Genomic DNA, 24,395 nt, shown 5'->3' on the forward strand with positions numbered 1-24,395 from the left:
TGAGAGCAGGATAGATCTTTCACATCAGAAATGTCTTCTGTTTTAAACAGATTTTTGTTTTAAGATTTTCAAACAGCTGTAACGGGGTGTACACATTACCCTAAAGGGCAGCGGGACTCCTGTTAGCTCCTATCCTTGTAAAACGGACTAGGGGCGGCCGCACACCAGGCCTGCCCACGGCATGCAGGGTAGTGTCGTGGAATAGAACTCAGGGACGGGTCGCAGGTGTGATCCTGGGCGGAAGCACAGAGCCTCACTTGGGTTCCGGGCTCGGACTCTGCCTGCCCACCCCTGAAGCATAAGAAGCTGTCTGGAGCGTCCTGGAACACAGAGGGGATGGTTCGTGCAGCCGATTCTCAGGAAGAGAGACGGGACTTCCCTCTGTCCCTTTCAGACCTTTAAACAGAACACATGGAAAAGCTTGACTTTTTTTTTTCTTTGTAGATGTGCTTGAGTTCTGCATGTATCAGAACCTCAAACATAACTACTTTTGAAGCATAAAACTCCAAACACCACATTAATGAGACCTTTTATTTTTCATTTCCAGCTACCGATAGTCTTTATAAACTTTCTCTGCAAACCCTCAATGCAGACATTTTCTTAAAACAACGCCAGACCTCACCGACGCCTGCCTCTCCTTCTCCCCCCGCCGCCCCCTGCCCGTTCTCGGCCAGGGGCAGCTACAGCAGCATCGTCAACAGCAGCTCCAGCAGGTGGGTGCCTGGCTCCGTCCCTTCAGATAACTGAGTTCTGCAGGCGCTTCCCCCCATTGAGTGGAAATGCTCAATGGCCACAGCCTGCTGTCCTGTCCTGCCTCTGACATCTGTCCTATACAGTGTTCTGCCCTTGCCCAGGGTCAGTGCTCCCGTGTCCAGCCCTGACTCCAGCCGTTAGCTTTCATCACCCAGGAACCAACGGGTTCATCAGAATTACATTCTAATTTTAGGGTCAGTGAACATCCTGAGTGTTCAGTGAAGATCTACAGATGCCCTGTGCTGGAGGACATGGCTTTATGAGACATTTATTTTGAGCTTAGGGCAGTGGAGCTGAGCAGGTAAAAGAGCAGCGTCTGGCATGAGCCTGGCCGTCAGGAGAGGTGCTGCCAGAAGTGCTGTGCACACAGGAGGCAGCCTCCCGATGGTGGATGGGGCCCCTCGACTGCGACTGCGCTCCTCCCTGCAGGTCCAGAGCCCCCACTGTATTTGCCTGAGTTAGTGTAACAGTAACCCCAGCGGAGTGCGGAGCCTGTGACAAGTCCACACTGCTGTCCCCACCGCGTGTCGCCCGCCCCCAGCAAGCACAGCTCAAGCGCCATCACCATTCCTGCTTTTCACCTGGGGAGCCACCTGCCCAGATTTTATCTCTTGCCAAAGAGGCAGTAACCACTGAGGCTGGGGGCAGGCTGCCTGCATGGGACCCTTGCTGGTCCAGGCCCCTCACTGGGTCCCGATGGGAGCAGGAGAGCAGCCATGTCAAGCACTGTTGCCCACCGGCAGTCCCGTTCTTGTTCCGAGACCCACTGGCCCCGTCTGCTGCTCTCTCCGCTGGGAGTGCTGCCTTTCCAGTCCCTCATGCCGTCAGCTTGGCCCACCCTCATCTCTTCCCTGGGGCCTGAGGTTTTCGCACCTTTCCCCCAAGTCCCTGTGTCCCGTCAGACTGCACAGTATCAGGTGTGGGAGCATCTTGGCTGAGGCTGGGCTGTGGTCTGGGGGCTGCCCTGGGCCCGGCCACAGTGAAAGTGTGGCATGCGCTCAGGCCTGTGGCAGCCCTGCCACCTGAGACCAGGGCCCCTGCTGCTTGTCCCCAGCTGTGGAGTGCTGATATGGAATGACCTTGGTCTTTTCTTCTTCCTTCAAGTGACCCTAAACCCAAGCAGCCAAATGGAAGCAAACACAAATTGACAAAAGCAGCCTCCCTCCCTGGCAAGAACGGCAACCCCACTTTTGCTGCAGTCACGGCCGGTTATGACAAGAGCCCAGGTGAGCGGCTTGGGGTTGGACCTGTCACACCTGGGCTGTGGGCGGAGTGGAATGGCCTTTGATTAATTCAGAGTCTGTTGTCACAGGAGGGAATGGCTTTGCTAAAGTTTCTTCAAACAAAACAGATTTTTCCAGCAGCCTTGGAATTTCACACACTCCTGTTGACAGCGACGGCTCAGACAGGTACAGTAAACTGTTCTTAATCAAAAGATAAGGGTTCCTCAAGTCAGGTTAGCCTCTCCTGTCCACACTGTGTCTCCCCTAGATTACAAGTGGTCAGGCACCTCTAGAAATTTATGTCTGTTGTGTGGAATCAGAGCCCACTCGCTGTGCGTCCCCAGGCGGCTCCCCTGGCAGAGAGCTAGCTGTGTGTTCATCCTTCTTCATCCGCATGGTCTGTCACAGGAAAGGATGTGATCTGATAATCAGAGATAGAACAAAAATGTGCGTGAAAAGGAAATTGGAGCCAGTACTATACAGTTTATAATAAATTGTTGGAAGTGCCACTTTCCTGACCCACAGCAGTCCTGGGCCTGGTGATGTACAGTGCATGCCTTGGTTCATGGTCCCAGATAAATATCAGGAAACACCCTCAGGACAGCCCCAATTTTACCTACTTTGCACTAAAAGCAATGAGTCCTAGATTTTAAAGTTTTTAAATAAATCTTCCATTACCAGAAAGTAAACGTAAGGGAGTAAATAGCTATTTTCTCTATGGAACACTTGCTATGAACCAGATTCACAGCTTAGGATAGGAGCTTAGGACTCTGTGCTTAATCCTTCATGGCATAGAAGCCACGTGCCAGTTCTGCCTTTGTCTTTAATATTTGAGCCCCCCAGTTGAAGCAGCGTCTGCTGTTTGTGAGGCCGTGTGTAACGGGCCTGTCCCCACTAACCACCGTACATCTCTGTGTGTTGTGTTTTCCTCCTGTGATGTCCAGCTCGGGTCTGTGGAGTCCCACGAGCAACCCTGGCAGCCCCGACTTCACGCCTCTCAATTCGTTCTCAGCATTCGGAAATTCTTTTAACCTAACTGGTGGTGAGTGTTTAACGCTGGACCTGTCACTCATAAGCCTATGGACAAAGAAGAGAGGAAGACGAGGTCTAATGTGGAGAGGCCCACTCAGATAGGAAAGGCTGTCATTCAGCAGACATTTCTAAAAGGTGCAGGTCTTCATGCCTATAGTCAGGTCCTGCAGACATGAGGTGTGCAGCTGACTTGAAGGCAGCGGGGCCATGGCTGCTCTCCCAGACAGGTTCTGGGAAGCCCAGGCCACTCAGCCCCCGGCACAGTAGCCCGGGAGGAAGGAGGCCCAGCACAAAGCTTTCAATAGGGTCTCTTGTTCCGCTTCCCCTTCCACCTCCCCACCAGCCCAAAGGTGCAGTGGAGCAAGCTCAGTGCTGTGAGTACCAGTTGTGTGTTCCCAGAATTTAAGACCTTCAAGAAAGGATTCTGTGTCTGAAATGGGACTCCTGGCTCTGCTGGGCTCCTCACTTGCTGTCCCGAATTAGAGGCAACAATGCAAGCTTTGCATTCGCCGGGGTCGTGTCAGAGACGGGTGTTTGCACTTGATGTCATCCAGTGATGGGTGTGGGTAAAGAGCTCAGGTCGTGTGCTGCGTGCCTGTGATCTGGGGAACGCCCCCTGTCCCCCCTCCTTCCCAGGGTGTGGTGGGAGCTGGCAGAGAGGGTGTGAGGCTCAGAGAGCAGTGGGGGGACGTGTGCCTCTGAGTGAATGCCCCATCTTGTCTACACCAGTGAGCGTGGCAAAATTAGACACAGACTTGATTGCTTCCTTACCTGCAGAAGTTTTCAGCAAACTCGGTATATCTCGGTCGTGCAATCAGGCCTCCCAGAGGGGCTGGAACGAGTTCGGTAGTGGCCCTTCCTACCTTTGGGACTCTCCAGCAACGGACCCCAGCCCTTCCTGGCCAGCCAGCTCCGGTTCCCCAACCCACACCGCCTCAGTGAGTACCTGGGGGTCGGCCTCACCTGCACCCTCGTTATTTCTGCTGTCACTGTCGCCGTCACTGAGTCGGCACTGATGCTGCCATAAAGGCCAGATAGCAATGTGGAAGGGGCAGGTTTGTTCTTTATTGTCTCCATTATTGTGTTCATACTCTGCCGAGTGGCCCGTCAGTATCCTGCAGAGCTGTGAGTCCAGAAATTCTAGAAAGAACAAATGAGCAGTTGTGGGTTTGATCTCCTAGTAGAGCAGAGTCCTCCCAGTGTCTTCCCAGCCTGTAATCTGCCCGCACGTGTGGCGGGGGCCAGACAGCAGCAGAGGGTGGCCTTCACCCTCGCATCCTGGGCCCTGTGGCCCCCGGGAGCAAGCTGCTGGAGGGTCATGTGTATTTTGCTTCTGAGAAGCACCTGTGTCTTAGCTTGAGCTTTTCCAGTGCGCATCTATTTCTCAGCTACATTTTTCTGTAAAGACCATGCTCCAAGAAAGTATTCTTTGCAAGGAAAATAATTACTGGTTTCACAAAATTATGACAGAAAAAATATCCCCCTATGATTCGTTCTTCATTCTCAGGGAACCTAGATTAGACCAGCAGGGTTGGACAGTAGATGTTTTACCTCCATGGTTGGAAGCTGGTCTTCACTGTGATGCTTCTGGCTTCAGTCTTAAGGAACGGTCAAGGTGCTTTTAAAACAGGGTCAGGGAATATCTTGGGCTTTGCGGGCCGTGCGGCTTCTGTAGCATCTGCTCACCTGCAGCACAGAAGGCGCGGGACGGCCGTGTCCCAGCAGACGGTCCTTTGGACAGAAGCAGGCAGGGCTGGATTTACCCCCACCCCACACCCTGACTGTGGTTTGCCAGCCTTTCTTTAAAGCGCCAGACCCCGAGATGCCCACATATATGACATTTATATACAAGATAGAGGAGGTGGAAAGGCTGTGGCCCAGCCCCGCTTTGTAACACGACCGTCACCCGCTCCCCTGTCGGTGCCTATGCCCCATGCTGCATTTTCTGTCTTGTCAGTCGATCCTCGGCAACACCAGCAGCCTGTGGTCCACCACTCCATTCTGCAACTCAATCTGGTCCAGCAACCTGAACAGCACCTTGCCCTTCCCCACTCCAGCCAACACGCTGCCAAGCATCGGCCTCATGGGCACAGAGAACTCCTCCGCTCCTCATGCTCCCTCCACCTCTGGTCCGGCTGACGATCTGGGGCAGACGTACAACCCGTGGCGGATATGGAGCCCCACAATCGGAAGAAGAAGCTCTGACCCCTGGTCTAATTCGCACTTCCCTCATGAGAATTGAAATTGGGAAAAAAAAAAGTGGGGGCCCCTCATCTAGATCATGATATGCCAGTTTTTGAGACATCTTTTGAAGGCTGTTACTGCTGTAGCTCCCACCCCCCACCCTCCTCACCTCTGCAAAACAGAGTCAAGCCGGGCAGGCTCATACCACTCGCTTCTTTCAGATCTTTCTTGCAATTATGATAATATGAGATTTGCTGTTGTGCTTTTAGGGAAAAGTCTGGACTCCGCCTCAAACTCTAATAAGGCCTGTACATCTGAAAACCTTAACTGCTATCAAGTTCTCACCACCTGTCTTCTTCCATCCTTTATTTATCTGTATGAACCCAAATTTGACATTTACAGCTGAGGAAATAATTTGAGTTGAATCAGAAGTCCTGGCATGTGACAGTTTTATTAAGTTTCCAAGTTTGGTTTTTAATAATTTCACAATATTATGCGCCAAGATCTAATTTTAAAAATGTATGAGGACTTTGTGCTGAAAATACAGAGTATTTTTTTAAAATAAGGCTGTCTTGGTTTAAAAGCAGATTACAGAAATGTAAGTCAACTTTAAGAACAGTGAATGAATGTAAAAACATTCGGTTGAGACCATATGCATTTTCTGTGCTGTTTGTACTTGAGGTATGTACCATTTGTATACCTGAATTTATTTTAAAGATAAACTGAAATGCACATAGCCAAGTCTTGAGATACAAGATTGAATGTGTATTTCTTAAAAATACAACTTTGTGTTGTACTTTGAAATAAATGATGCTTTTTTCAAAAGCCTTGAATTGTTGTGTGTCTCTTCTTTACAGCAAGATTAATTTATTTGGATCCTCTCACCCCAAAGTACACCCTTCTATCATTGCCTTATTCTGTGCAGTTTGATTTATCGTGGCTAGAACCTCCTGTGGTCTAAATTCCGTGTCTTTCCGCAGTGGTCTTTGAAGGTCTTGACAGAAAAAAATGGACACGTCTAAAATGTGTTCTTCCTTTTAAATAGAAGTGCATTGACCCTTTTCCAGTTTTAAACTCCCACAAATCCTCCAAATGGAACCTGTAGAAACAACACGTACCCGGCAAGTTGGGTGTGCCACAAATGCGTCAGTTTGGTTTAATCTTTCAGAAAGTCTTGCCTGTTCCAGCCTGCTTTTCTCACCCGCTTATTCCCAGTCTGTTTTAAAGCCAGCCTTTGAACATCCAGTCTTGCCGGGTAGCCGGGAGACACTAAACACAAATGTTCTGTTGGAGCCCAATTACACCATGAAGAAATCCACCCATCCCCAAGAGGGTCAGAGTGGTTCAACTGAAATGTACAAAGGGAATTTGAGTCTGACCTCTTCTCTGCTTTACACCCAGGCTCAACTTTTCCAACCTGTGTCTTGCCACTCAGGGACAGACACCAGACTCCCGTACAGTCAGAACTCTGGCGCTCCGGGCTTGTGGCAGACCTGGACCTGGTGTGGCCTCGCAGCACCATCTCCCGTGCACCCGCAGAACTGGGACACGTTTAAGCTCGATGTTCTCTTTCTGCACCAAAGCAAATACGGTGTTGCAAAGCCATGAAACACATGAGACACAAAGACGTAAACTCTAGTCATAATTCTGGGGCTGACCTTTATTCTAAAGAAACTAGGTTAACCTAGAGAATTACTTCTGTAATCTCACTGGTAACAAAAGTTGGAGAAATTCAGAGAACCTATTATTAACTGTCAGAATAAGCCCCTGATTAGGACAAAAGAAATGGGGAAAGTTATCATATGCGTTCCATCTTAGTATAGCCAGCTCAAAAAAGTCTAACAACATTCTTGATATTACCCATAATTGCAGAGATAAATTGCGAATATTAAATGGGGTAACGTTGGAGATACTGTGGGGGGTGTCCCCTCTCCAGAGACCTCAGGGGAAGGACATTCCTTCACGCTTGCCCTCTGCCATACTCCAAATTGCCAGTATTTCCAGGAAGGGAGCCTGTACATGTGTCTGGTATTCTGGCTTTCAGGCCTGCCAACCAGGGAACACCCCTTGGTCACCTGGCTCTGGTGGCCAGGGGGCTTGTTTCCTGGGTGTCATGGGAACAAACAGTTCTTGGTTGGCCACCACCCCAGGGCACAGCAAAGGTAATGCACCTCCTGTCTTTCTGAGAAAGAAGCTTATTTGCTTGTCTTAAGAGTTTTGTTCTGAGAGGCAGGTCTCTGGTCTCGCACTCCTTTAGGGACCCTTGAAGTTGCTATCAGGGAACATAAGCCGGGGGACGCCACCTTTGCACTCTCCTCTACCAGTATCAGGCCACCAGAGTCTGTGAAACGAGCCTATTAGCTTATCTTCATAGCTGCAGCCTGGAAGGCAGGCCCCTTATTACACACCCATCTAGGGGCTGACTACAGTCCTCTGCAGAGGCTAGGATGCTGGCAGGCACCCTCTGCCCTTCCCCAGGTCATCAGTGTCTCTGAGAAGCGAGCTTGTGTTTATGTCTGGTGCCCTGCTTTTGTGTCTGCCACCCAAAATATAATTCCCTTGATAGCTTGGCTCCATGGCCAACAGGACTTGTGTTCACAGACTCAACAGGATGGTAGCAAAGAAATAGTTCTTAATTGGCAATTACATCAGGGCTCAGTGCAGAGGGAGCCAACACAAACACCCAGCTTCCAATCTTCCCTGAAAGAAGTATATTTGCATACTTTAAAAGCCACTGTCTGATTTTCTTGCCTCCAGTCAGACTAACTAGGTGCTATGTTCCTCCCCTTTAGCACACTGACAGGTCTCAGCACATTCCCAACTGCTGGGAGCCACCACAAGTCAAGTAGACCGCTGGACCGATATCCTGAAGGCTTGACAGGCAGCCAAGCGCTAAAGAAATGCTGAATAACAAGGTCCATCTGCTAACTAGGCCACGCTTAAGGAATTGGAAAGGTGACTTTGATCTAACACAAACCGACACCGAGACAAGAAAAATGAAAAAAATAGTATGTTCCCAATGAAAGAACAAGATAAATCCTCAGAAAAATACCATAATGAGACAGGTAAATTAGTTACCTAATAAAGAGTTAAAATAATGGTCATAACGATACTGATCTCAGGGGAAGAATGAATGAACAAAGTAAGAATTTCAACAAAGAGCTAGAAATATAAGAAAGTACCAAATAAAAGGCACAGAGCTGAAGAATACAATAACTAACTGAGAAATGCAGCAGAGGTGTTCAACAGCAGACTAGAAAAGGCAGAAGAATAGTCACTGAATCTGAACACAAAGCAGTGGAACTTACCAATCAGAGAAGCAAAATTTTGAAAGGATGAGAAAGATTGAAGATAGTCTAAGGGACATAGGAGACAACACCAAGCAGACCAACATTTACATTATAGGAGTCCCAGAAATAAAAGAGAGAAATAAAGGGACAGTAAAATTATTTGAGAAAATAATGGCTGAAACTTTCTTTCTTAATATAAACGCAGATCTAGATGAAATCCAGAGAATTCCAAAGAAGATTAACCCAAGACTCACAACAAGATACGTTATAATTAAAGTATCAAAATTAAAGACGGAGAGAATCTTAAAAGCCACAGTAGAGGGGCGCCTGGGTGGCTCAGTCAGCTAACCATCCGACTTCAGCTCAGGTCATGATCTCATGGCTCTTCATGAGTTAGAGCCCTACGTCGGGCTCTGTACCAACGGCTCAGAGCCTGGAGCCTGGAGCCTGCTAAGGATTCTGTGTCTCCCTCTCTCTCTGCCCCTCCCCAACTCATGTTCTGTCTTTCTCTCCTTCAAAAATAAACATTAAAAAAAATTTTAAGAAGAAAGAAAAACAACTTGCTAGGTATGAGGAAATCTACATAAGACTATCACATTTTTAAGTACAAACTTTGTAGGCCAGAAGGAAGTGGCACAATATATTAAAGCCACTAAAAAAAAAAACCACCAACCAAGAATACTCTGCTCAGCAAAGTTGTCCTTCAGAATTGAAAGAGAAATAAGGAGTTTTCCAGACAAGCAAAAGCTAAAGTAGTTCATCACCAATAGACAGGCCTTATAAGAAATGTTAAATGTTTCTTTGAAAGAAAACAAATGGGCACTAATTAGTAACAGGAAAACTTAAAGTATAAACTTCAGATGGCAGAACATCATGGATGTTTTTATTTTGTGTCTCACATCCATGAAATACAACCAGAGCAACACTAAACCATCCTGCACACCTAGAAAACTGATTGGAGGATTAACACAACAATCTGCATAGCCTGAACCACAGAACTCAGCAGGTGTGCAGCGTGGAGAGGTGAACTGGGGGAAAGAGAAGCTGCAGAAGGCAGGGAGCTGGTTTTGCTTGCAGAGAAGGATGGAGATCGGAAGAGTATGGGAAAAGCACTCCGCCCCTAAAAGCAGCTGGAGAGAAAGTGGAAAAGTGGAAACAGCCACAGGGACTGAACAAAAAAGGGAGAAAGGAGAAAGGAGAGGGTTTCAATTCCATTAAGACTCTATAAACAGGGGGAGCTCAGTCTGAAACTCCACAGCTGCTACCTGATGGTGCTCTGGTGGGGAGAGCGAATCCCCAGGAGCAGAGAGTGAGATCTGGGCGTCCTCAGGCCACACAATGAGAGGCAGTTCCCCTGCTGGGAGGACATTTGGTAGAGGCCATGTGGCCACCCCACAGGCAAAGGTTCCAGCGGACCCCAGAGAACAACCACATTCGCTGGTGCTGGAATAAGGACATTAAGAGTGAAGTCTGGGGGCACCTGGGTGGCTCAGTCGGTTAAGCCTCCGACTTCAGCTCAGGTCAGATCTCACGTTCGTGGGTTCAAGCCCCGCGTCAGGCTCTGTGCTGACGGCTGGCTCAGAGCCTGGAGCCTGCTTCCGGTCTGTGTCCTTCTCTCTCTGCCCCTCCCCCTCTCATGCTCTGTCTCTCTCTGTATCAAAAATAAATAAAACATTTTTAAAAAATTTTAAAAAAAGTGAAGTCTGGTGGGAGATATGTGTTGTGATTTTCCATAATCCCTGAAATGCTGCTGCTACATGATCACGTGAACTTCTTCTGGAGCAGACTGGCACCCAGCCACAGTCTGGGCAGCAACACAGTCCTGCAAACATTTCTGGGGGCGGGTGAGAACCCAGCCATTGCTCAGCAAGACCCTCCCTCCTAGTGTCAGAGCAGGTCAAAGCTGCAGTCCCTCACAACGGAGGGGCTGGGAAACAAAGCCCCATCTGAGATAAAACTCAGGAGGGAGGTGGCTCCTGGGAGCCTGACAGCGTGGTCACAGACTGTGTAAAAGCAGGGAGTGGACGGAAGCTGAAGACAAAGGAGAGGTGTGCAATTGCCAGTTCGGGAGAGCACAGCGTTCTGATACTAGAGACTGGGTAGCTTGGCGATGCCATTTTCACCCCTCCTGCTCATGGGCATACACCTACAAGTTCCACAACAATCTACCCCAGTAATAAGCAGTGCCACCTAGTGGAGAATGGAGCCATTACACTAAGCCCCACCAACTGGGCCAACCTCATTCTTCAAGAACACCACAAGTCTATCTTCCTATTTAGTTTATTAAGTGTTTCATAGTTCGACTTCTAGGGGAAGTCTAGGGGGTCTGTTCACTGGCCCATCTATTCAAGTTGTTCTTTTTTCATTTCTCTTATTTTTCTTGAATATAGAAAGAGATAAAATTAAAAAAAAAGAGATAAAATTTATTTTTATTTTCAATTTTTATTAAAAATTTTAAAATTTTTTTCTACTATATTTTTTACTTCTTTGCAAATTTTTCAAATTCTATTTTACTTCCATCATTTCACTTTATTCTATTTCATTTTTTTAATTTTCAAACTTTTTTTCTTTTTTCTCCCTCCCCCCCTTTTTCTCTAACCTATCAAGCTCCTTTCAACAACAGACCAAAACACACCTAGGATCTAGCATCATTTATTTGATTTTAATTTTACCTTATTAATTCCTTTTCTTCCTTTAAAATGACAAAATGAAGGAATTCCCCCCAAAATAAAGAGCAGGAAGGAAGAAATGACAGCCAGGGACTTAATCAACACAGATACAAGCAAGATATCTGAACCAGATTTTAGAATCACAATAATAAGAATACTAGCTGGAGATGAAAATAGATTAGAATCCCTTTCTGCAGAATGAAGTAAAAACTAGTCAAAATGAAATAAGAAATGCTATAACTGAGCTGCAATCTCAAATGGATGCCATGGAAGCAAGGATGGATGAGGCAGAGCAGCAAATCAGCGATATAGGGGACAAAATTATGGACAGACTTAAAATGAAGCAGGAAAAAAGAGGGAGACTACAAAAGAGCACGATTTAAGAGCTAGAGAAATCAGTGACTAATTAAAAAGAAACAACATCAGAATCATAGGGGTCCCAGAAGATGAAGAAAGAAAAAGGGGTAGAAGGATTATGTGAGTAAATCATAGCAGAAATCTTTCCTAACCTGGGGGAAAACATAGACATCAAAATCCAGGAAGCACAAAGGACTCCCATTAGATTCAACAAATATCAACCATCAGCAAGGCACATCATAATCAAATTCACAAAATACTCAGGCAAGGAAAGAATCATGAAAGCAGCAAGGGGGAGGGGGAGGAAAGTCCTTAGCCTATAAGGGAAGACAGATCAGGTTTGCAGCAGACCCTATCCATAGAAATTTGGCAGGCCAGAAAGGAGTGGCAGGATATATTCAATGTGCAGAATCAGAAAAGTATGCACCCAAGAATTCTTTATCCAGAAGGCTGTCATTCAAAATAGATTAAAAAAAATTTCCAGACAAATAAAAATTAAAGGAGTTTCTGACCACTAAACCAACCCTGCCAAAAGTTTTAAGGGGGAGGAAAAAAAATGTAAGGGGAGAAAAGCCGGGGGAGGGGGGAAGGGAAAGAGACCAAAAGCAACAAAGACTAGAAAGGACCAGAGAACACCACCAGAAACTCTACAAGCAACATAATGGCAATAAATTCATGTCTCTCAGTACTCACTCTAAATGTCAATGGACTAAATGCTCCAATCAAAAGACAGAGGGCAACAGAATGGATAAGAAAACAAGATCCATCTATACACTGATTACAAGAGACCCACTTTAGACCTAAAGACACCTTCAAATTGAAAATAAGGGGATGGAGAACCATCTATCATGCTAATCATCAATAAAAGAAAGCTGGGGTATCCATACTGATATCAGACAATCTAGACTTTAACATAAAGACTGTAACAAGAGATGAAGGGCATTATATTATAAGTAAGGGGTCTATCCACCAAGAAGACCTAACAATTGTAAGCATTTATGTTCCTAATGTGGAAGCACTCAAATATATAAATAAATTAATCACAAACATAAAGAAGCTCATTGATAATAATACCATAATAGTAGGGGACTTCAACACTCCACTTATAGCAATGGACAGATCATCTAAACAAAATCAACAAGGAAACAATGGCATTGAATGACACGCTGGACCAGATGGACTTAACAGATAGATTTAAAACATTTCATCCTACAGCAGTGGAATATACATTCTTCTCCAGTGCACATGGACATTCTTCAGAATAGATCACATACGGGGACACAAATCAGCCCTCAACAAGTACAAAAAAGATCAAGATCATATTGTGCATATTTTCAGCCCACAACACTATGAAACTCAAAATCAACCACAAGAAAAAATTTGGGAAAGATGACAAATACTTGGAGACTAAAGAACATCCCACTAAAGAATGAATGGGCTAACCAAGAAGTTAGAGAGGAAATTTAAAACTACATGGAAACCAATGAAAATGATAACACCACACCCTAAAACCTCTGGGACACAGCAAGGGTGGTCATAAGAGAGAAGTATATAGCAATCAGGGCTTCCTAAAGAATGAAGAAAGGTCTCAGATATGCAACCTTTTACACCTTAAAAAACTGGAAAAAGAACATCAAATAAAACCCAAATCCAGCAGAAGACAGGAAATAATAACGATTAGAGCAGAAATCAATGCTACTGAAACAAAAAAACAAACAAAAAACAGTAGAACAGATCAATGAAACCAGAAGCTGGTTCTTTGAAAGAATTAACAAAATTAATAAACCCCTAGCCAGTTTGATCAAAAAAAAAAAAAAAAAGGAAAGGACCCAAATAAATAAAATCAAGAATGAAAGAAATCACAACCAACACAGCAGAAATACAAACAATAATAAGAGAATGTTATGAGTAATTAAATGCCAATAAAATGGGCAATCTGGAAATGGACAAATTCCTAGAAACATAAACTACCAAAGCTGAAACAGGAAGAAATATAAAATTTTAACAGATCCATAACCAGGAAAGAAATCGAATTAGTAATCAAAAGTCTCCCATGGGGCGCCTGGGTGGCTCAGTCGGTTAAGCCTTCGACTTCGGCTCAGGTCAGATCTCACATTCGTGGGTTCGAGCCCCGCGTCAGGCTCTGTGCTGACAGCTCAGAGCCTGGAGCCTGCTTCCGGTTCTGTGTCTCCTTCTCTCTCTGCCCCTCCCCCTCTCATGTTCTGTCTCTCTCTGTATCAAAAATAAATAGAACATTAAAAAAAATTTTTTTTAAGTCTCCCAAAGAAACAAGAGTCCAGGACCAGATGGCTTTCAAGGGACATTCTACCAAACATTGAAAGAAGCATTAACACTTAGTCTCTTGAGGCTGTTCCCAAAAAATAGTAATGGAAGGAAAACTTCCAAACTCTTTCTATGAAGCCAGAATTACTTGATTCCAAAACCAGACAAAGACCCCACTAAAAAGAACTATAGACCAGTTTCCCTGATGAGCATGGATGCAAAAATCCTCAACAAGATATTAGCCAACCAGATCCAACAATACATTATAAAAATTATTCACCATGACAAAGTGGGATTTATACCTGGAATGCATGGCTGGTTCAATATCTGCAAAACAATCAATGTGATTCATCACATCAATAAAAGAAGGACAAGAACCACAAGATCCTCTCAATAGATGCAGAGAAAGCATTTGACAAAGTACAGCATCCTTTCCTGATAAAAACTCTCAAGAGAGTAGGGATAGAAGGATCATAGGTCAAGATCATAAAAGCCATATATGAAAGACCCAACACTAATATTATCCTCAATAGGGAAAAACTGAGACCTTTCCCCCTAAGGTCAGGAACAAGACAGGGATGTCCACTCTTGCCACTGCTATTCAACATAGTACTGGAAGTCTTAGCCTCAGCAATCAGACAACACAAATAAATAAAAGGTATCCAAATTGGCCAGAAAGAGGTCAAACTTGCACTCTTCACAGATGACATGATACTCTATGGAAAACCCAAAAGTTTCCACCAAAAAACTGCTAGAACTGATCCATGAATTCAGCAAAGTCGCAGGATATGAAATCAACGCACAGAAGTCAGTTGCATTCCTATACACCAATAACGAAGCAACAGAAACAGATGTCAAGGAATCAATTCCATTTACAATTGCACCAAAAACCATAAAATACCTAGGAATAAGTCTAACCAAAGTAATGAAATATCTATACACTGAAAACTGTAGAAAGCTTATGAAAGAAATTGAAGAGGACACACAAAAAAGAAAAAATAGGGGGCAAGAAGGCGGAGAGGTAGGGACCTCTGTAATTTTCTCCTGCCTGCATATATTAAACTGAGAAGGACTGAAGCCACAATACTCTGATCTGCAAGGGTGGGAGGAAAACACACAGAGTCCACATAGAAAACAGCCTCATAGTTGCCTGAGTGAGTGCGAATTGCGGAAATAAAAATGGGCCAGGCTCAGAGGTACTAAGGGGAGGGAGCCCATTCCCAGCACAGAGCCGGGGAGAATGCACGGAGCCCCAGAGAGACAAGGGGAAGAGAAATAGAGAATGAAAACGCTCATAGAAATGTCTCTAGAGAAGAGAAAAAAAACCTCGGCCCTGGACGGAGAGTGATCCTATCATCCCATATATAACCGCTAGGCATGGGGAGAGAAATTTGTCTCATTTAGCTGGTGCATTTTTCCTTGGGCTCAGCAGCTGCATGCCAACTCCTGGTAGAGCCAGGAGAAAACTGCTCCCTGACTCCCCCTACTCAATCCCAGCTAGGAAGCCGGCGCCTGCAGGAGGACATCTCAGCTAGGTCAGTAAAATTAAAATGCATGGACTAGGATTTGGAAATGAAGCAGGGCTTGGAAAATACAACTTGGCCCTCCTGTGCCACTGGGAGATGGGACTCAAAAGAGTGGCTTGCAACACTTGGTTCAAGAAGGGCTTGGGACGCAGCCATTTTTCTCCCCACAACCACTAAGGTGGGGCCTCAGAGAGCAGTCCCCTGAGACCTACCTACATCAAAACACGCCCATCTGCACTGAAGACCTGCCTCCCCCTCTCCTTTTTTCCTTTTCCCCTCTGGAGTCCGGGAAAGACCAGCATTGATGCACTGCCCCGATTAGATCAATTCTTTCCATTCAGATGTATTTTCCCTTATCTCATTTTTATCTCTCCCCTCCCCTGGTTTTATGCTTTTAGACTCACCATAGTCTTTTATTGTCTCTGTCGTGCCCCCCCCCCGCCTTCTTTTTTTCTTTCCTGTCCTCTCTTTTCTGTTCTTTTTTCTTTCCCCTTTTGGTTTGCTTTTTTACTTGATCTGTCTGTGCGTTTGGGTGCTTTTGTTCCTTGTGTGTTTGTCTGTCTGTTTACCTTTTCAGGGCTACCTCAAGAAACAAGCCAAAGTACATATGGTGGAGAGTCCCATATATCACTGAGTAGGGAAATAAAATAACCAAAGGCACAAAAAGAGAAACCGAGAGACAACATTAAAAGAACACTTCCTGAATGGACAGGCCCTGGATAGTCAATGAGCTTCCTTTAATAGAGCAATACTAACAGGTTCAGGAGGCATAATGAGCTTTGAAAACTGACAAGAGACAGAAAGCTAGCCAAAATGACAAAAGACCTCTCCTCTAAAGAAATGCCAGGAATAGGTCACAGCCACAGAACTACTCAAAACAGATATAAGCAACATAACTAAGCGAGAATTTAGAACAATTGTCATAAAATTGATCGCTGGGCTTGAAAAAAGCATAGGAATCATCAGAGAAGCTATTGATACAAAGATTAGGGACCTTCAAAATAGCTGTAATGAGTTTAAAAATGCTACATATGAGGTGCATAATAAAATGGAGGTGGCCACTACACAGATTGAAGAGACAGAGAGAATAGGTGAATTAGAAGACACAATTATGGAAATGGAGGAAGAAAAAGAGAAAGAAATTGATCCAAGAGCATGAAAGGAGAATTTGAGACCTGAGTGATACAATCAAATGGAACAATATCAGTATCATAGGAATTCCTGAAGAAGAAGAAAGGGAAAAAGGTCCTGAAGGGGTAATTGATCAAATTATAGCCGAGAATGCCCCCAATTTGGAGAAGGAAATAAACATTGAAATCCAAGAGGCACAGAGAACTCCCCTTAGACATAACTTGAATTGACCTTCGGCACAACATATCATAGTGAAATTGGCAAAATACAAAGATAAAAAGAGAACTCTGAAAGCAGCAAGGGATAAAAGGGCCGTCACATACAAAGAGAAACCTATCAGAGTGGTTACAGACCTATCTACTGAAACTTGGCAGGCCAGAAAAGAATGACAGGAAATCTTCAAGGTGATGAACAGAAAAAATATTCAACCAAGAATCCTTTATCCAGCCTGTCATTCAGAAGAAAAGGAGAGATAAAGGTTTTCCCAAATAAACAAAAATTGAGAGAACTCATCACCACCAAACCAGCCCTACAAGAAATCCTTAGAGGGACTCTATGAGGGAAATGTTGCAAGGAATTCAAGGTACCAGAGACACCACTACAAGCATGAACCCTACAGAGAACACAATGAATCTAAACCCATATTTTTCAATAATAACACTGAATGTAAATGGACTGAATGCTGCAATCAAACGACATTGGGTAGCAGAATGGATTTTCAAAAATCCATCTATTTGCTGTCTACACCAGACTCACTTTAGACCTGAAGACACCTTCAGACTGAAAGTAAGGGGATGTAGAAATACTTATCATGCAACTGAAAGTCAAAAGAAACCCAGAGTAGTCATTCTTATTTTGGAGAAACTAAGCTTTAAAGTAAAGGTAGTAACAAAAGATGAAGAAGGACATTATATAATAATTACAGGAAGTCCTATCAGGAAGAGCTAACAATTATAAACATCTATGCACCGAATTCAGGAGCACCTAAATAAATAAAACAATTAATCATGAACAGAAACCATCTTGATAAGATTGTGCTAATTGCAGGGGATTTTAATACTCCACTTACAGCAAAGGATAGATCAACCAGACAGAAAATCACTAAGAAACAATGGACCTGAATGACACATTGGAACAGATGGAATTGATAGATATATTTAGAGCTCTGCAACCTGAAGCTAGGGAATTCACTTTTTTCTTAAGTTCACATGGCACATTCTCCAACAGATCACATACGGAGTCAGAAAGCAGCCCTCCATAAATATAAATGAATTGAGATCACACTTCAGATCACAATGCTATGAAACTTGAAATCAATCACAGAAAAAAATCTGGAAAACCTCCAAAAACATGGAGGTTAAAAACCACCCTAGTAAAGAATGATTGGGCCAATCAGGCATTTAGAGAAGAAATTTAAAAATATATGGAAACAAATGAATATGAAAATATGACAATCCAAACTCTGGGACACAGCAAAGGCAGTCCGTCCTAAGAGGAAAGTTTATTGCAATCCAGGGCTATTTCAACAAACTAGGAAAAGTACAAATTCAAAATCTAACAGAGCACCTATAAGAACTAGAAGGGGAGCAGCAAGAGCACCCCAAACCCAGCAGAAGAAGAGATAATAAAGATCAGGGCAGAAATCCAAAAAACAGTTGAACAGATCAATGAAAGCAAGAGTTGGTTTTAGAAAAAATAAATTGTTAAACCTCTAGCCAGGCTCCTCAGGAAGAAAAGAGAGAATACCCAAATAGACAAAATCATGAATGAAAATGGATCTATTAAAACCAATCCCTCAGAAATAAAGCAATCATCACGTATTACTATGAAAAAACTATGTGCCAACAAACTGGACAATCTAGAAGAAATGGAAAAATACCTAAACACACATGCACTACCAAAATTCAAATGGGAAGAGATAGAAAATATGAACAGACACATAACCAGTGAAGAAATTGAATCAGGTATCAAAAATCTTCCAAGGAATAAGAGCTTGGGGCCAGATGGCTTCCCAGGGGAAGCAGAGTTAATACCCATTCTTCTCAAGCTCTTCCAAAAAATAGAATTAGAAGGAAATCTTCTGGACTCATTCACTTTGATTCCCAAACCAGACAGAGACCTAACAAAAAAAGAGAACTACAGGCCAATATCCTTAATGAATACACATGCAAAAATACTCAACAAGATACTAACTAGCAAATCAAATTCAACAGCATATAAAAATTATCCATCATTATCCAGTGGAATTCATTCCTGGGTTATAAGGCTGGTTCAATATTCACAAGTCCATCAATATGATACACCACATTAAGAAAAGAAAAGATAAAACAATATGATCCTGTCAATAGATGCAGAAAAAGCATTTCACAAAACAGCACCCTTTCTTAATCAAAACCCTTGAGAAAGTCAGGATAGAAGAAACTTACTTAAACATCATAAAAGCCATTTATGAAAAGCCCACAGCTAATATCATCCTTAATGGGGAAAAACTGAGAGCTTTCCCCCTCAGATCAGGAACATGACAAGGACGTCCACTCTCACCACTGTTGTTTAACATAGTGCTGGAAGTCCCAGCATCAGCAATCAGACAACAAAAGTGAATAAAAGGCATCAGAATTGGCAAAGATCAGGTCAAACTGTCACTTTTCGCAGATGACATGATACTCTACATGGAAAACCTGACAGACTCTACCAGAAGCCTTAGAACTGATCCATGAATTCAGCAAAGTCGCAAGGCACAAATCAACATACAGAAATTGGTTGCGTTTTTATACACCAATAATGAACCAACAGAAAGAGAAATCAAGAAACTGATCCCATTCACAACTGCACGAAAAACATAAAATACCTAGGAATAAACCTAACCAAAGATGTAAAAGACCTGTACGATGAAATCTATAGAAAACTTATGAAAGAAACTGAAGAAGACACAAAGAAATGGAAAAACAGTCCATGCTCATGGATCAGAAGAGTAAACATTGTTAAAATGTTATTATTGCCCAAAGCAATCTACACATTCAATGAAATCCCCATCAAAATTGTACCAGCATTCTTCTCAAAGCTAGAACAAAGCGGGGAGGAGCCAAGATGGTGGAGAGGAAGGGAGCTCTGTAAACGTCATCTGCCCCATCTATCAAATTGAGAAGGACATTATTCTCATCTGCAAGAGTGGAAGGAGAAAATACAGACTCCAGAAAGAAGACAACCTCAAAGATGCCTGAGTGAGTGACTGCAAACTGGGGAGATTGGAAAATAGGCCAGCCCGAGAGGGGCAGGCGAGGTGGGAGCCCCCGCCCAACACAGGGAAAGCCCACAGAGACCCTGAGAGACAAAGGGAAGAGTAAGAGAAACTGAACACACTGATAGTGCTGTCTCTAGAGAAGAGATAAAGAACATTTAACCCCACATGGAGAGAAAAACTCTCATTCCATATATAACTGCTGGGTAGCCCAAATACCGAACCCAGGTGGCAAAAAGGAGAAAACAGCCTCTACCCCTGCGCCATCCCCACAGGGAGTCGGCAGCCATGGAGGTGGTGGCCCCTGGGGCGCACACTTTGGCTTCAGCTGCAGGAGTGTGAGCACACACCTCATTTCCACAGTGCATCTCGTCTCCAGCATTGGCCTCGCGAATCCAAATCCCAGGTGCCAGCAGGGAAAAAATAGCCCCCGCCCCTATGCCATCCCAGCAGGGAGTTGGCAGAGGTGGAGGCAGGGTGCACGAGCTTCAGCTGCAGGAGAGTGCAGCTCATTTCCGGCAGCGCCCGGTGCCTCAGGCAGTGGCCTGTGCAAGAGAAACTGTTCCCTCCCACTAAGTGATCAGGATCCTGGCTGGGGGCTGGGAGTTGATGGTGGCGTCTGTGGGGGCGTGAACTTCGCCTTCTGCAGTGCACCTCTCCTCAGGCAGCGGCAGCATAAATCCCTGCCACCACCAAAAGAAACTGCTCCTTTCCCCTATGTGATCATGATCCCAGCTGGGGTCTGGGAGTTGGTGGCAGTGTCTGTGAGGGCGTGCACTTTGCCTCCTGCAGCACACTTCGCCACCGGCGGCAGCACAAATACCTGCCTTGCCAAGAGAAACTTCTCCCTCCTCCTACGAGATCCTGGCTAAGAAGTCAGCCGCCAAAGCAAGTACATCTCATCTGTGGTAGCATAAAAGTCCATGGACTAGGATTTTAAAATAAGACCAGCCTGGAAAGTACAGCTTGGCTCAGCTGCGGCACAAGATCGGACTCATTAGAGTTGCATGCAGCACTTAGTTCCAGTGGAGCTTGGGGCTCTGCCATTCATCCTCCAAGAGCAGCCACCAACACGTAATACATCAAACCATGCCTATCCAGGAGGGGAGCTGATCCTTTTTGTTTTTGTACTTATTTTTTATTATCATTACCTTTTTTACTTAAATTTTTTTTAATTTTTACTCCTTATTTTCCTTTCTTCTTTCTCCTTTTTTTTTCTTTCTTGCCATCCAGATATATTCTTCCATATCTCATCCTTATCTCTCCCCTTAATTGGTTATAATTTTTTAGACTGTCCATTGTCCTCTTTTGTCTCTGCCCCCCTTTACTTTTTTCTTTGCCTCTTTTCTTCTCTTCTCCATTTTCTTTCCTTCCTTTCCCCCTTTTAAATTTGTTTGTTTGCTTGTTTGATTTCTCTGTGCATTTGTGTGCTTCTGTTCCCTCTGTGTTTGTCTGTCTGTTTTCCTTCTTAGGGATACCCCAAGAAAGCTAGAACAAACTATCTGAAAATTCGTATGGAACCACAGAAAACAAAAATAGCCTAAGTAATATTGAAGAAGAAAACCAAACCGAGAGGCATCACAATCCCAGACTTTAGCCTCTACTACAAAGCAGTCATCATCAAGACAGTATGGTATTGGCACAAAAACAGACACATAGACCAGTGGAATAGAACAGAGAACCCAGAACTGGGCCCACAAATGTATGACCAATTAATTTTTGACAAAGCAGGAAAGAGTATCTAATGGAGAAAAGACAGCCTCTTTAGCCGGTAGTGCTGGGAGAATGGGACAGCAACATGCAGAAGAATGAAACTAGACCACTTTCTTACACCACATACAAAATGGATGAAGACCTGAATGTGAGACAGGAAACCATCAAAACCCTAGAGGAGAAAGCAGAAAAAAGCCTCCTTGGCCTAAACCACTTCAATTTCCTACTCGACATATCCCCAAAGGCAAGGGAATCAAGAGCAAAAATGAACTATTGGGATCTCATCAAGATAAAAAGCTTCTGCACTGCAAGGGAAACAAACAAGAAAACTAATAGGCAACTGACAGAATGAGAAAAGATAGTTGCAAATGACTTATCAGATAAAGGGCTAATTTCCAAAATCTATAAGGAACTCACCAAACTCCACACCCAAGAAAATGAATAATCCAGTGAAGCAATGGGCAGAAGACATGAATAGACACTTCTCTAAAGAGGACATCCAGATGGCCAACAGACACATGAAATGATGCACAGCAATCATTCATCATCAGGGAAATACAAATCAAAACCACACTGAGATACCACCTCATGCCGGTCAGAGTGGTTAAAATGAACAAATCAAGAGACTATAGATGCTGGCGAGGATGTGGATGTACAGGCACCCTCCTACATTATTGGTGGGAATGGAAACTGGTGCAGCCACTCTGGAAAACAGTGTGGAGATTCCTCCAAAAATTATCAATAGCTACCCTATGACCCAGCAATAGTATTACTAGGAATTTATCCAAAGGATAGAGAAGTGCTGATGCATAGGGGCACATGTACCCCAATGTTCATAGTAGCACTTTCAACAATAGCCAAATCATGGAAAGAGCCTAAATGTCTATCACTTGATGAATGGATCAAGAAGATGTGGTTCATACATAGAATGGAGTACTACCTGGCAATGACAAAGAATGAAATTTGGCCATTTGTGACGATGTGGATGGACCTCAAAGTTGTCATGCTAAGCGAAACAAGTCAGGCGGAGAAGGACAGATATCAAATGTTTTCACTCATAGGTCTAACAGGAGAAACCTAACAGGGGACCATGGAAAGGGGAAGGAGGATAAAGAGTTGCGGAGAGGAAGGGAAGCAAATCATGAGAGACTCTTGAATACTGAAAACAAACTGAAGGCTGAAGAGGGAGGGGGAAAGAGGAAGGGGGGTGATGGTCATGGAGGGTGGTACTTGTGGGGAAGAGCACCAACTTGACAATAAACTATAAATAAAAAGCGGAGGAAGGAAAGAAAAACAAAGAAGGTAAGAAGGAGCAGAACAAGAAGAAATGTACACAAATAAGGGATCAATGACAGATATTCTATGATAGAGACTAAAAACCTTCATTACTACATGTTTCCAGAGACATATATTGTCTTCCTTACTTTGATATATATCTCCCCTGAATTTTAATAAACATTATTACATTCAATACAAAAAAATGAAAAAATATTCCATGCTCCTGGATAGAAAGAACAAATATTGTTAAATTGTCAATACTACCCAAAGCAATCTACATATTCAATGCAATACCTATGAAAATAATACCAGCATTCTTCACAGAGTTAGAACAAACAATCCTAAAATTTGTATGGAAACAGAAAAGACCCCAAATAGCAAAGCAATCTTGAAAAAGAAAACCAAAGCTGAAGGCCTCACAATCCCAGACTTCAAGCTGTATTACAAAGCTGTAATCATCAAGACAGTATGGTACTGACACAAAAACAGACACTCAGACCAAAGGAACAGAGTAGAGAACTCAGAAATGGACCCATGAACATATGGCCAACTAATCTTTGACAAAGCAGTAAAGAATATCCAATGGAATAAAGAAAGTCTCTTCAGCAAGGGGTTCTGGGAAAACTGGACAGCGACATGTAGAAAAATGAAGTTGGACCACTTTCTTACACCATACATTAAAATAGACCCTAAATGGATGAAAGACCTAAACGTAAGGCAGGAAGCCATCAAAATTCTTAAGGAGAAAACCAACAAAAACCTCTTTGACCTTGACTGCAGCCACTTCTTAATCCACACATCTCCAGAGGCAAGGAAAACAAAAGCAAAAATGAAATCTTGGGACCTCATCAAAATAAAAAGCTTCTGCACAGAGAAGAAAACAATCAGCAAAACTAAAAGACAACCGATAGCATGGAAGATTTTTGCAAATGATATATCAGGTAAAGGGTTAGTATCCAAAATCTATAGAGAACTTATTAAACTCAACACCCAAAAAACCCCGAATAATCCAGTGAAGAAATGGGCAAAAGACATGAATAGACATTCTCCAAAGAAGATGTCCAGATGGCCACCAACACATGAAAAAATGCTCCAAATTACTGATCTTCAGGGAAATACAAACCACAATGAGATACCACCTCCCAACTGTCAGAATGGCTAACATTAACAATTCAGACAACAACAGATGATGGTGAGGATGTGGAGAAAGATCTCTTTTGCACTGCTGGTGGGTGCAAACTGGTGCAGCCACTCTGGAAAACAATATGGAGAGTCCTCAAAAAATTAAAAATAGAACTACCCTATACCCAGCAATTGCACTACTAGGTATCTAACCAAGGGATACAGATATGCTGTTTTGAAGGGGCACATGCACCCCAATGTTTATAGCAGTACCATCAACAATAGCCAAAGTATGGAAAGAGCCCAAATGTCCATCGATAGATGAATGGATAAAGAAGATGTGGTATATATATACAATGGAGTATTACTCAGCAATAAAACAAAAACAAAGCAAAAAAAAGAAAAAAGAAATCTTGCCATTTGCAATTACATGGATAGAACTGGAGGGTATTATGCTAAACGAAATTAGTCAGCCAGAGAAAGACAAACATCACATGAATTCACTCAGATTAGGACTTTAAGATACAAAACAGATGAACATAAGGGAAGGGAAGCAAAAATATAAAAACAGGGAGGGGGACAAAATATAAGAGACT

General features: G+C 43.7%; 1 protein-coding gene across 1 annotated transcript in view; it reads left to right on the forward strand.

The window, feature by feature from the left end:
• TMEM131 (transmembrane protein 131) overlaps positions 1-6,025 on the forward strand; it is a 166,245-nt gene extending 160,220 nt beyond the window's left edge. Inside the window, exons 36-41 of the mRNA XM_029937215.1 lie at positions 548-713; positions 1,858-1,979; positions 2,066-2,162; positions 2,921-3,018; positions 3,786-3,946; positions 4,966-6,025. Of these exons, the coding sequence (XP_029793075.1) occupies positions 548-713; positions 1,858-1,979; positions 2,066-2,162; positions 2,921-3,018; positions 3,786-3,946; positions 4,966-5,250 (929 nt within the window). The 3' untranslated portion in view covers positions 5,251-6,025. The remainder of the gene's footprint in view (positions 1-547; positions 714-1,857; positions 1,980-2,065; positions 2,163-2,920; positions 3,019-3,785; positions 3,947-4,965) is intronic.
• The last annotated feature ends 18,370 nt before the right edge of the window (positions 6,026-24,395 follow it).

The sequence above is a fragment of the Suricata suricatta genome, chromosome 4 (assembly GCF_006229205.1).
Source record: "Suricata suricatta isolate VVHF042 chromosome 4, meerkat_22Aug2017_6uvM2_HiC, whole genome shotgun sequence".
NCBI classification, from domain to species: Eukaryota; Metazoa; Chordata; class Mammalia; order Carnivora; family Herpestidae; genus Suricata; species Suricata suricatta.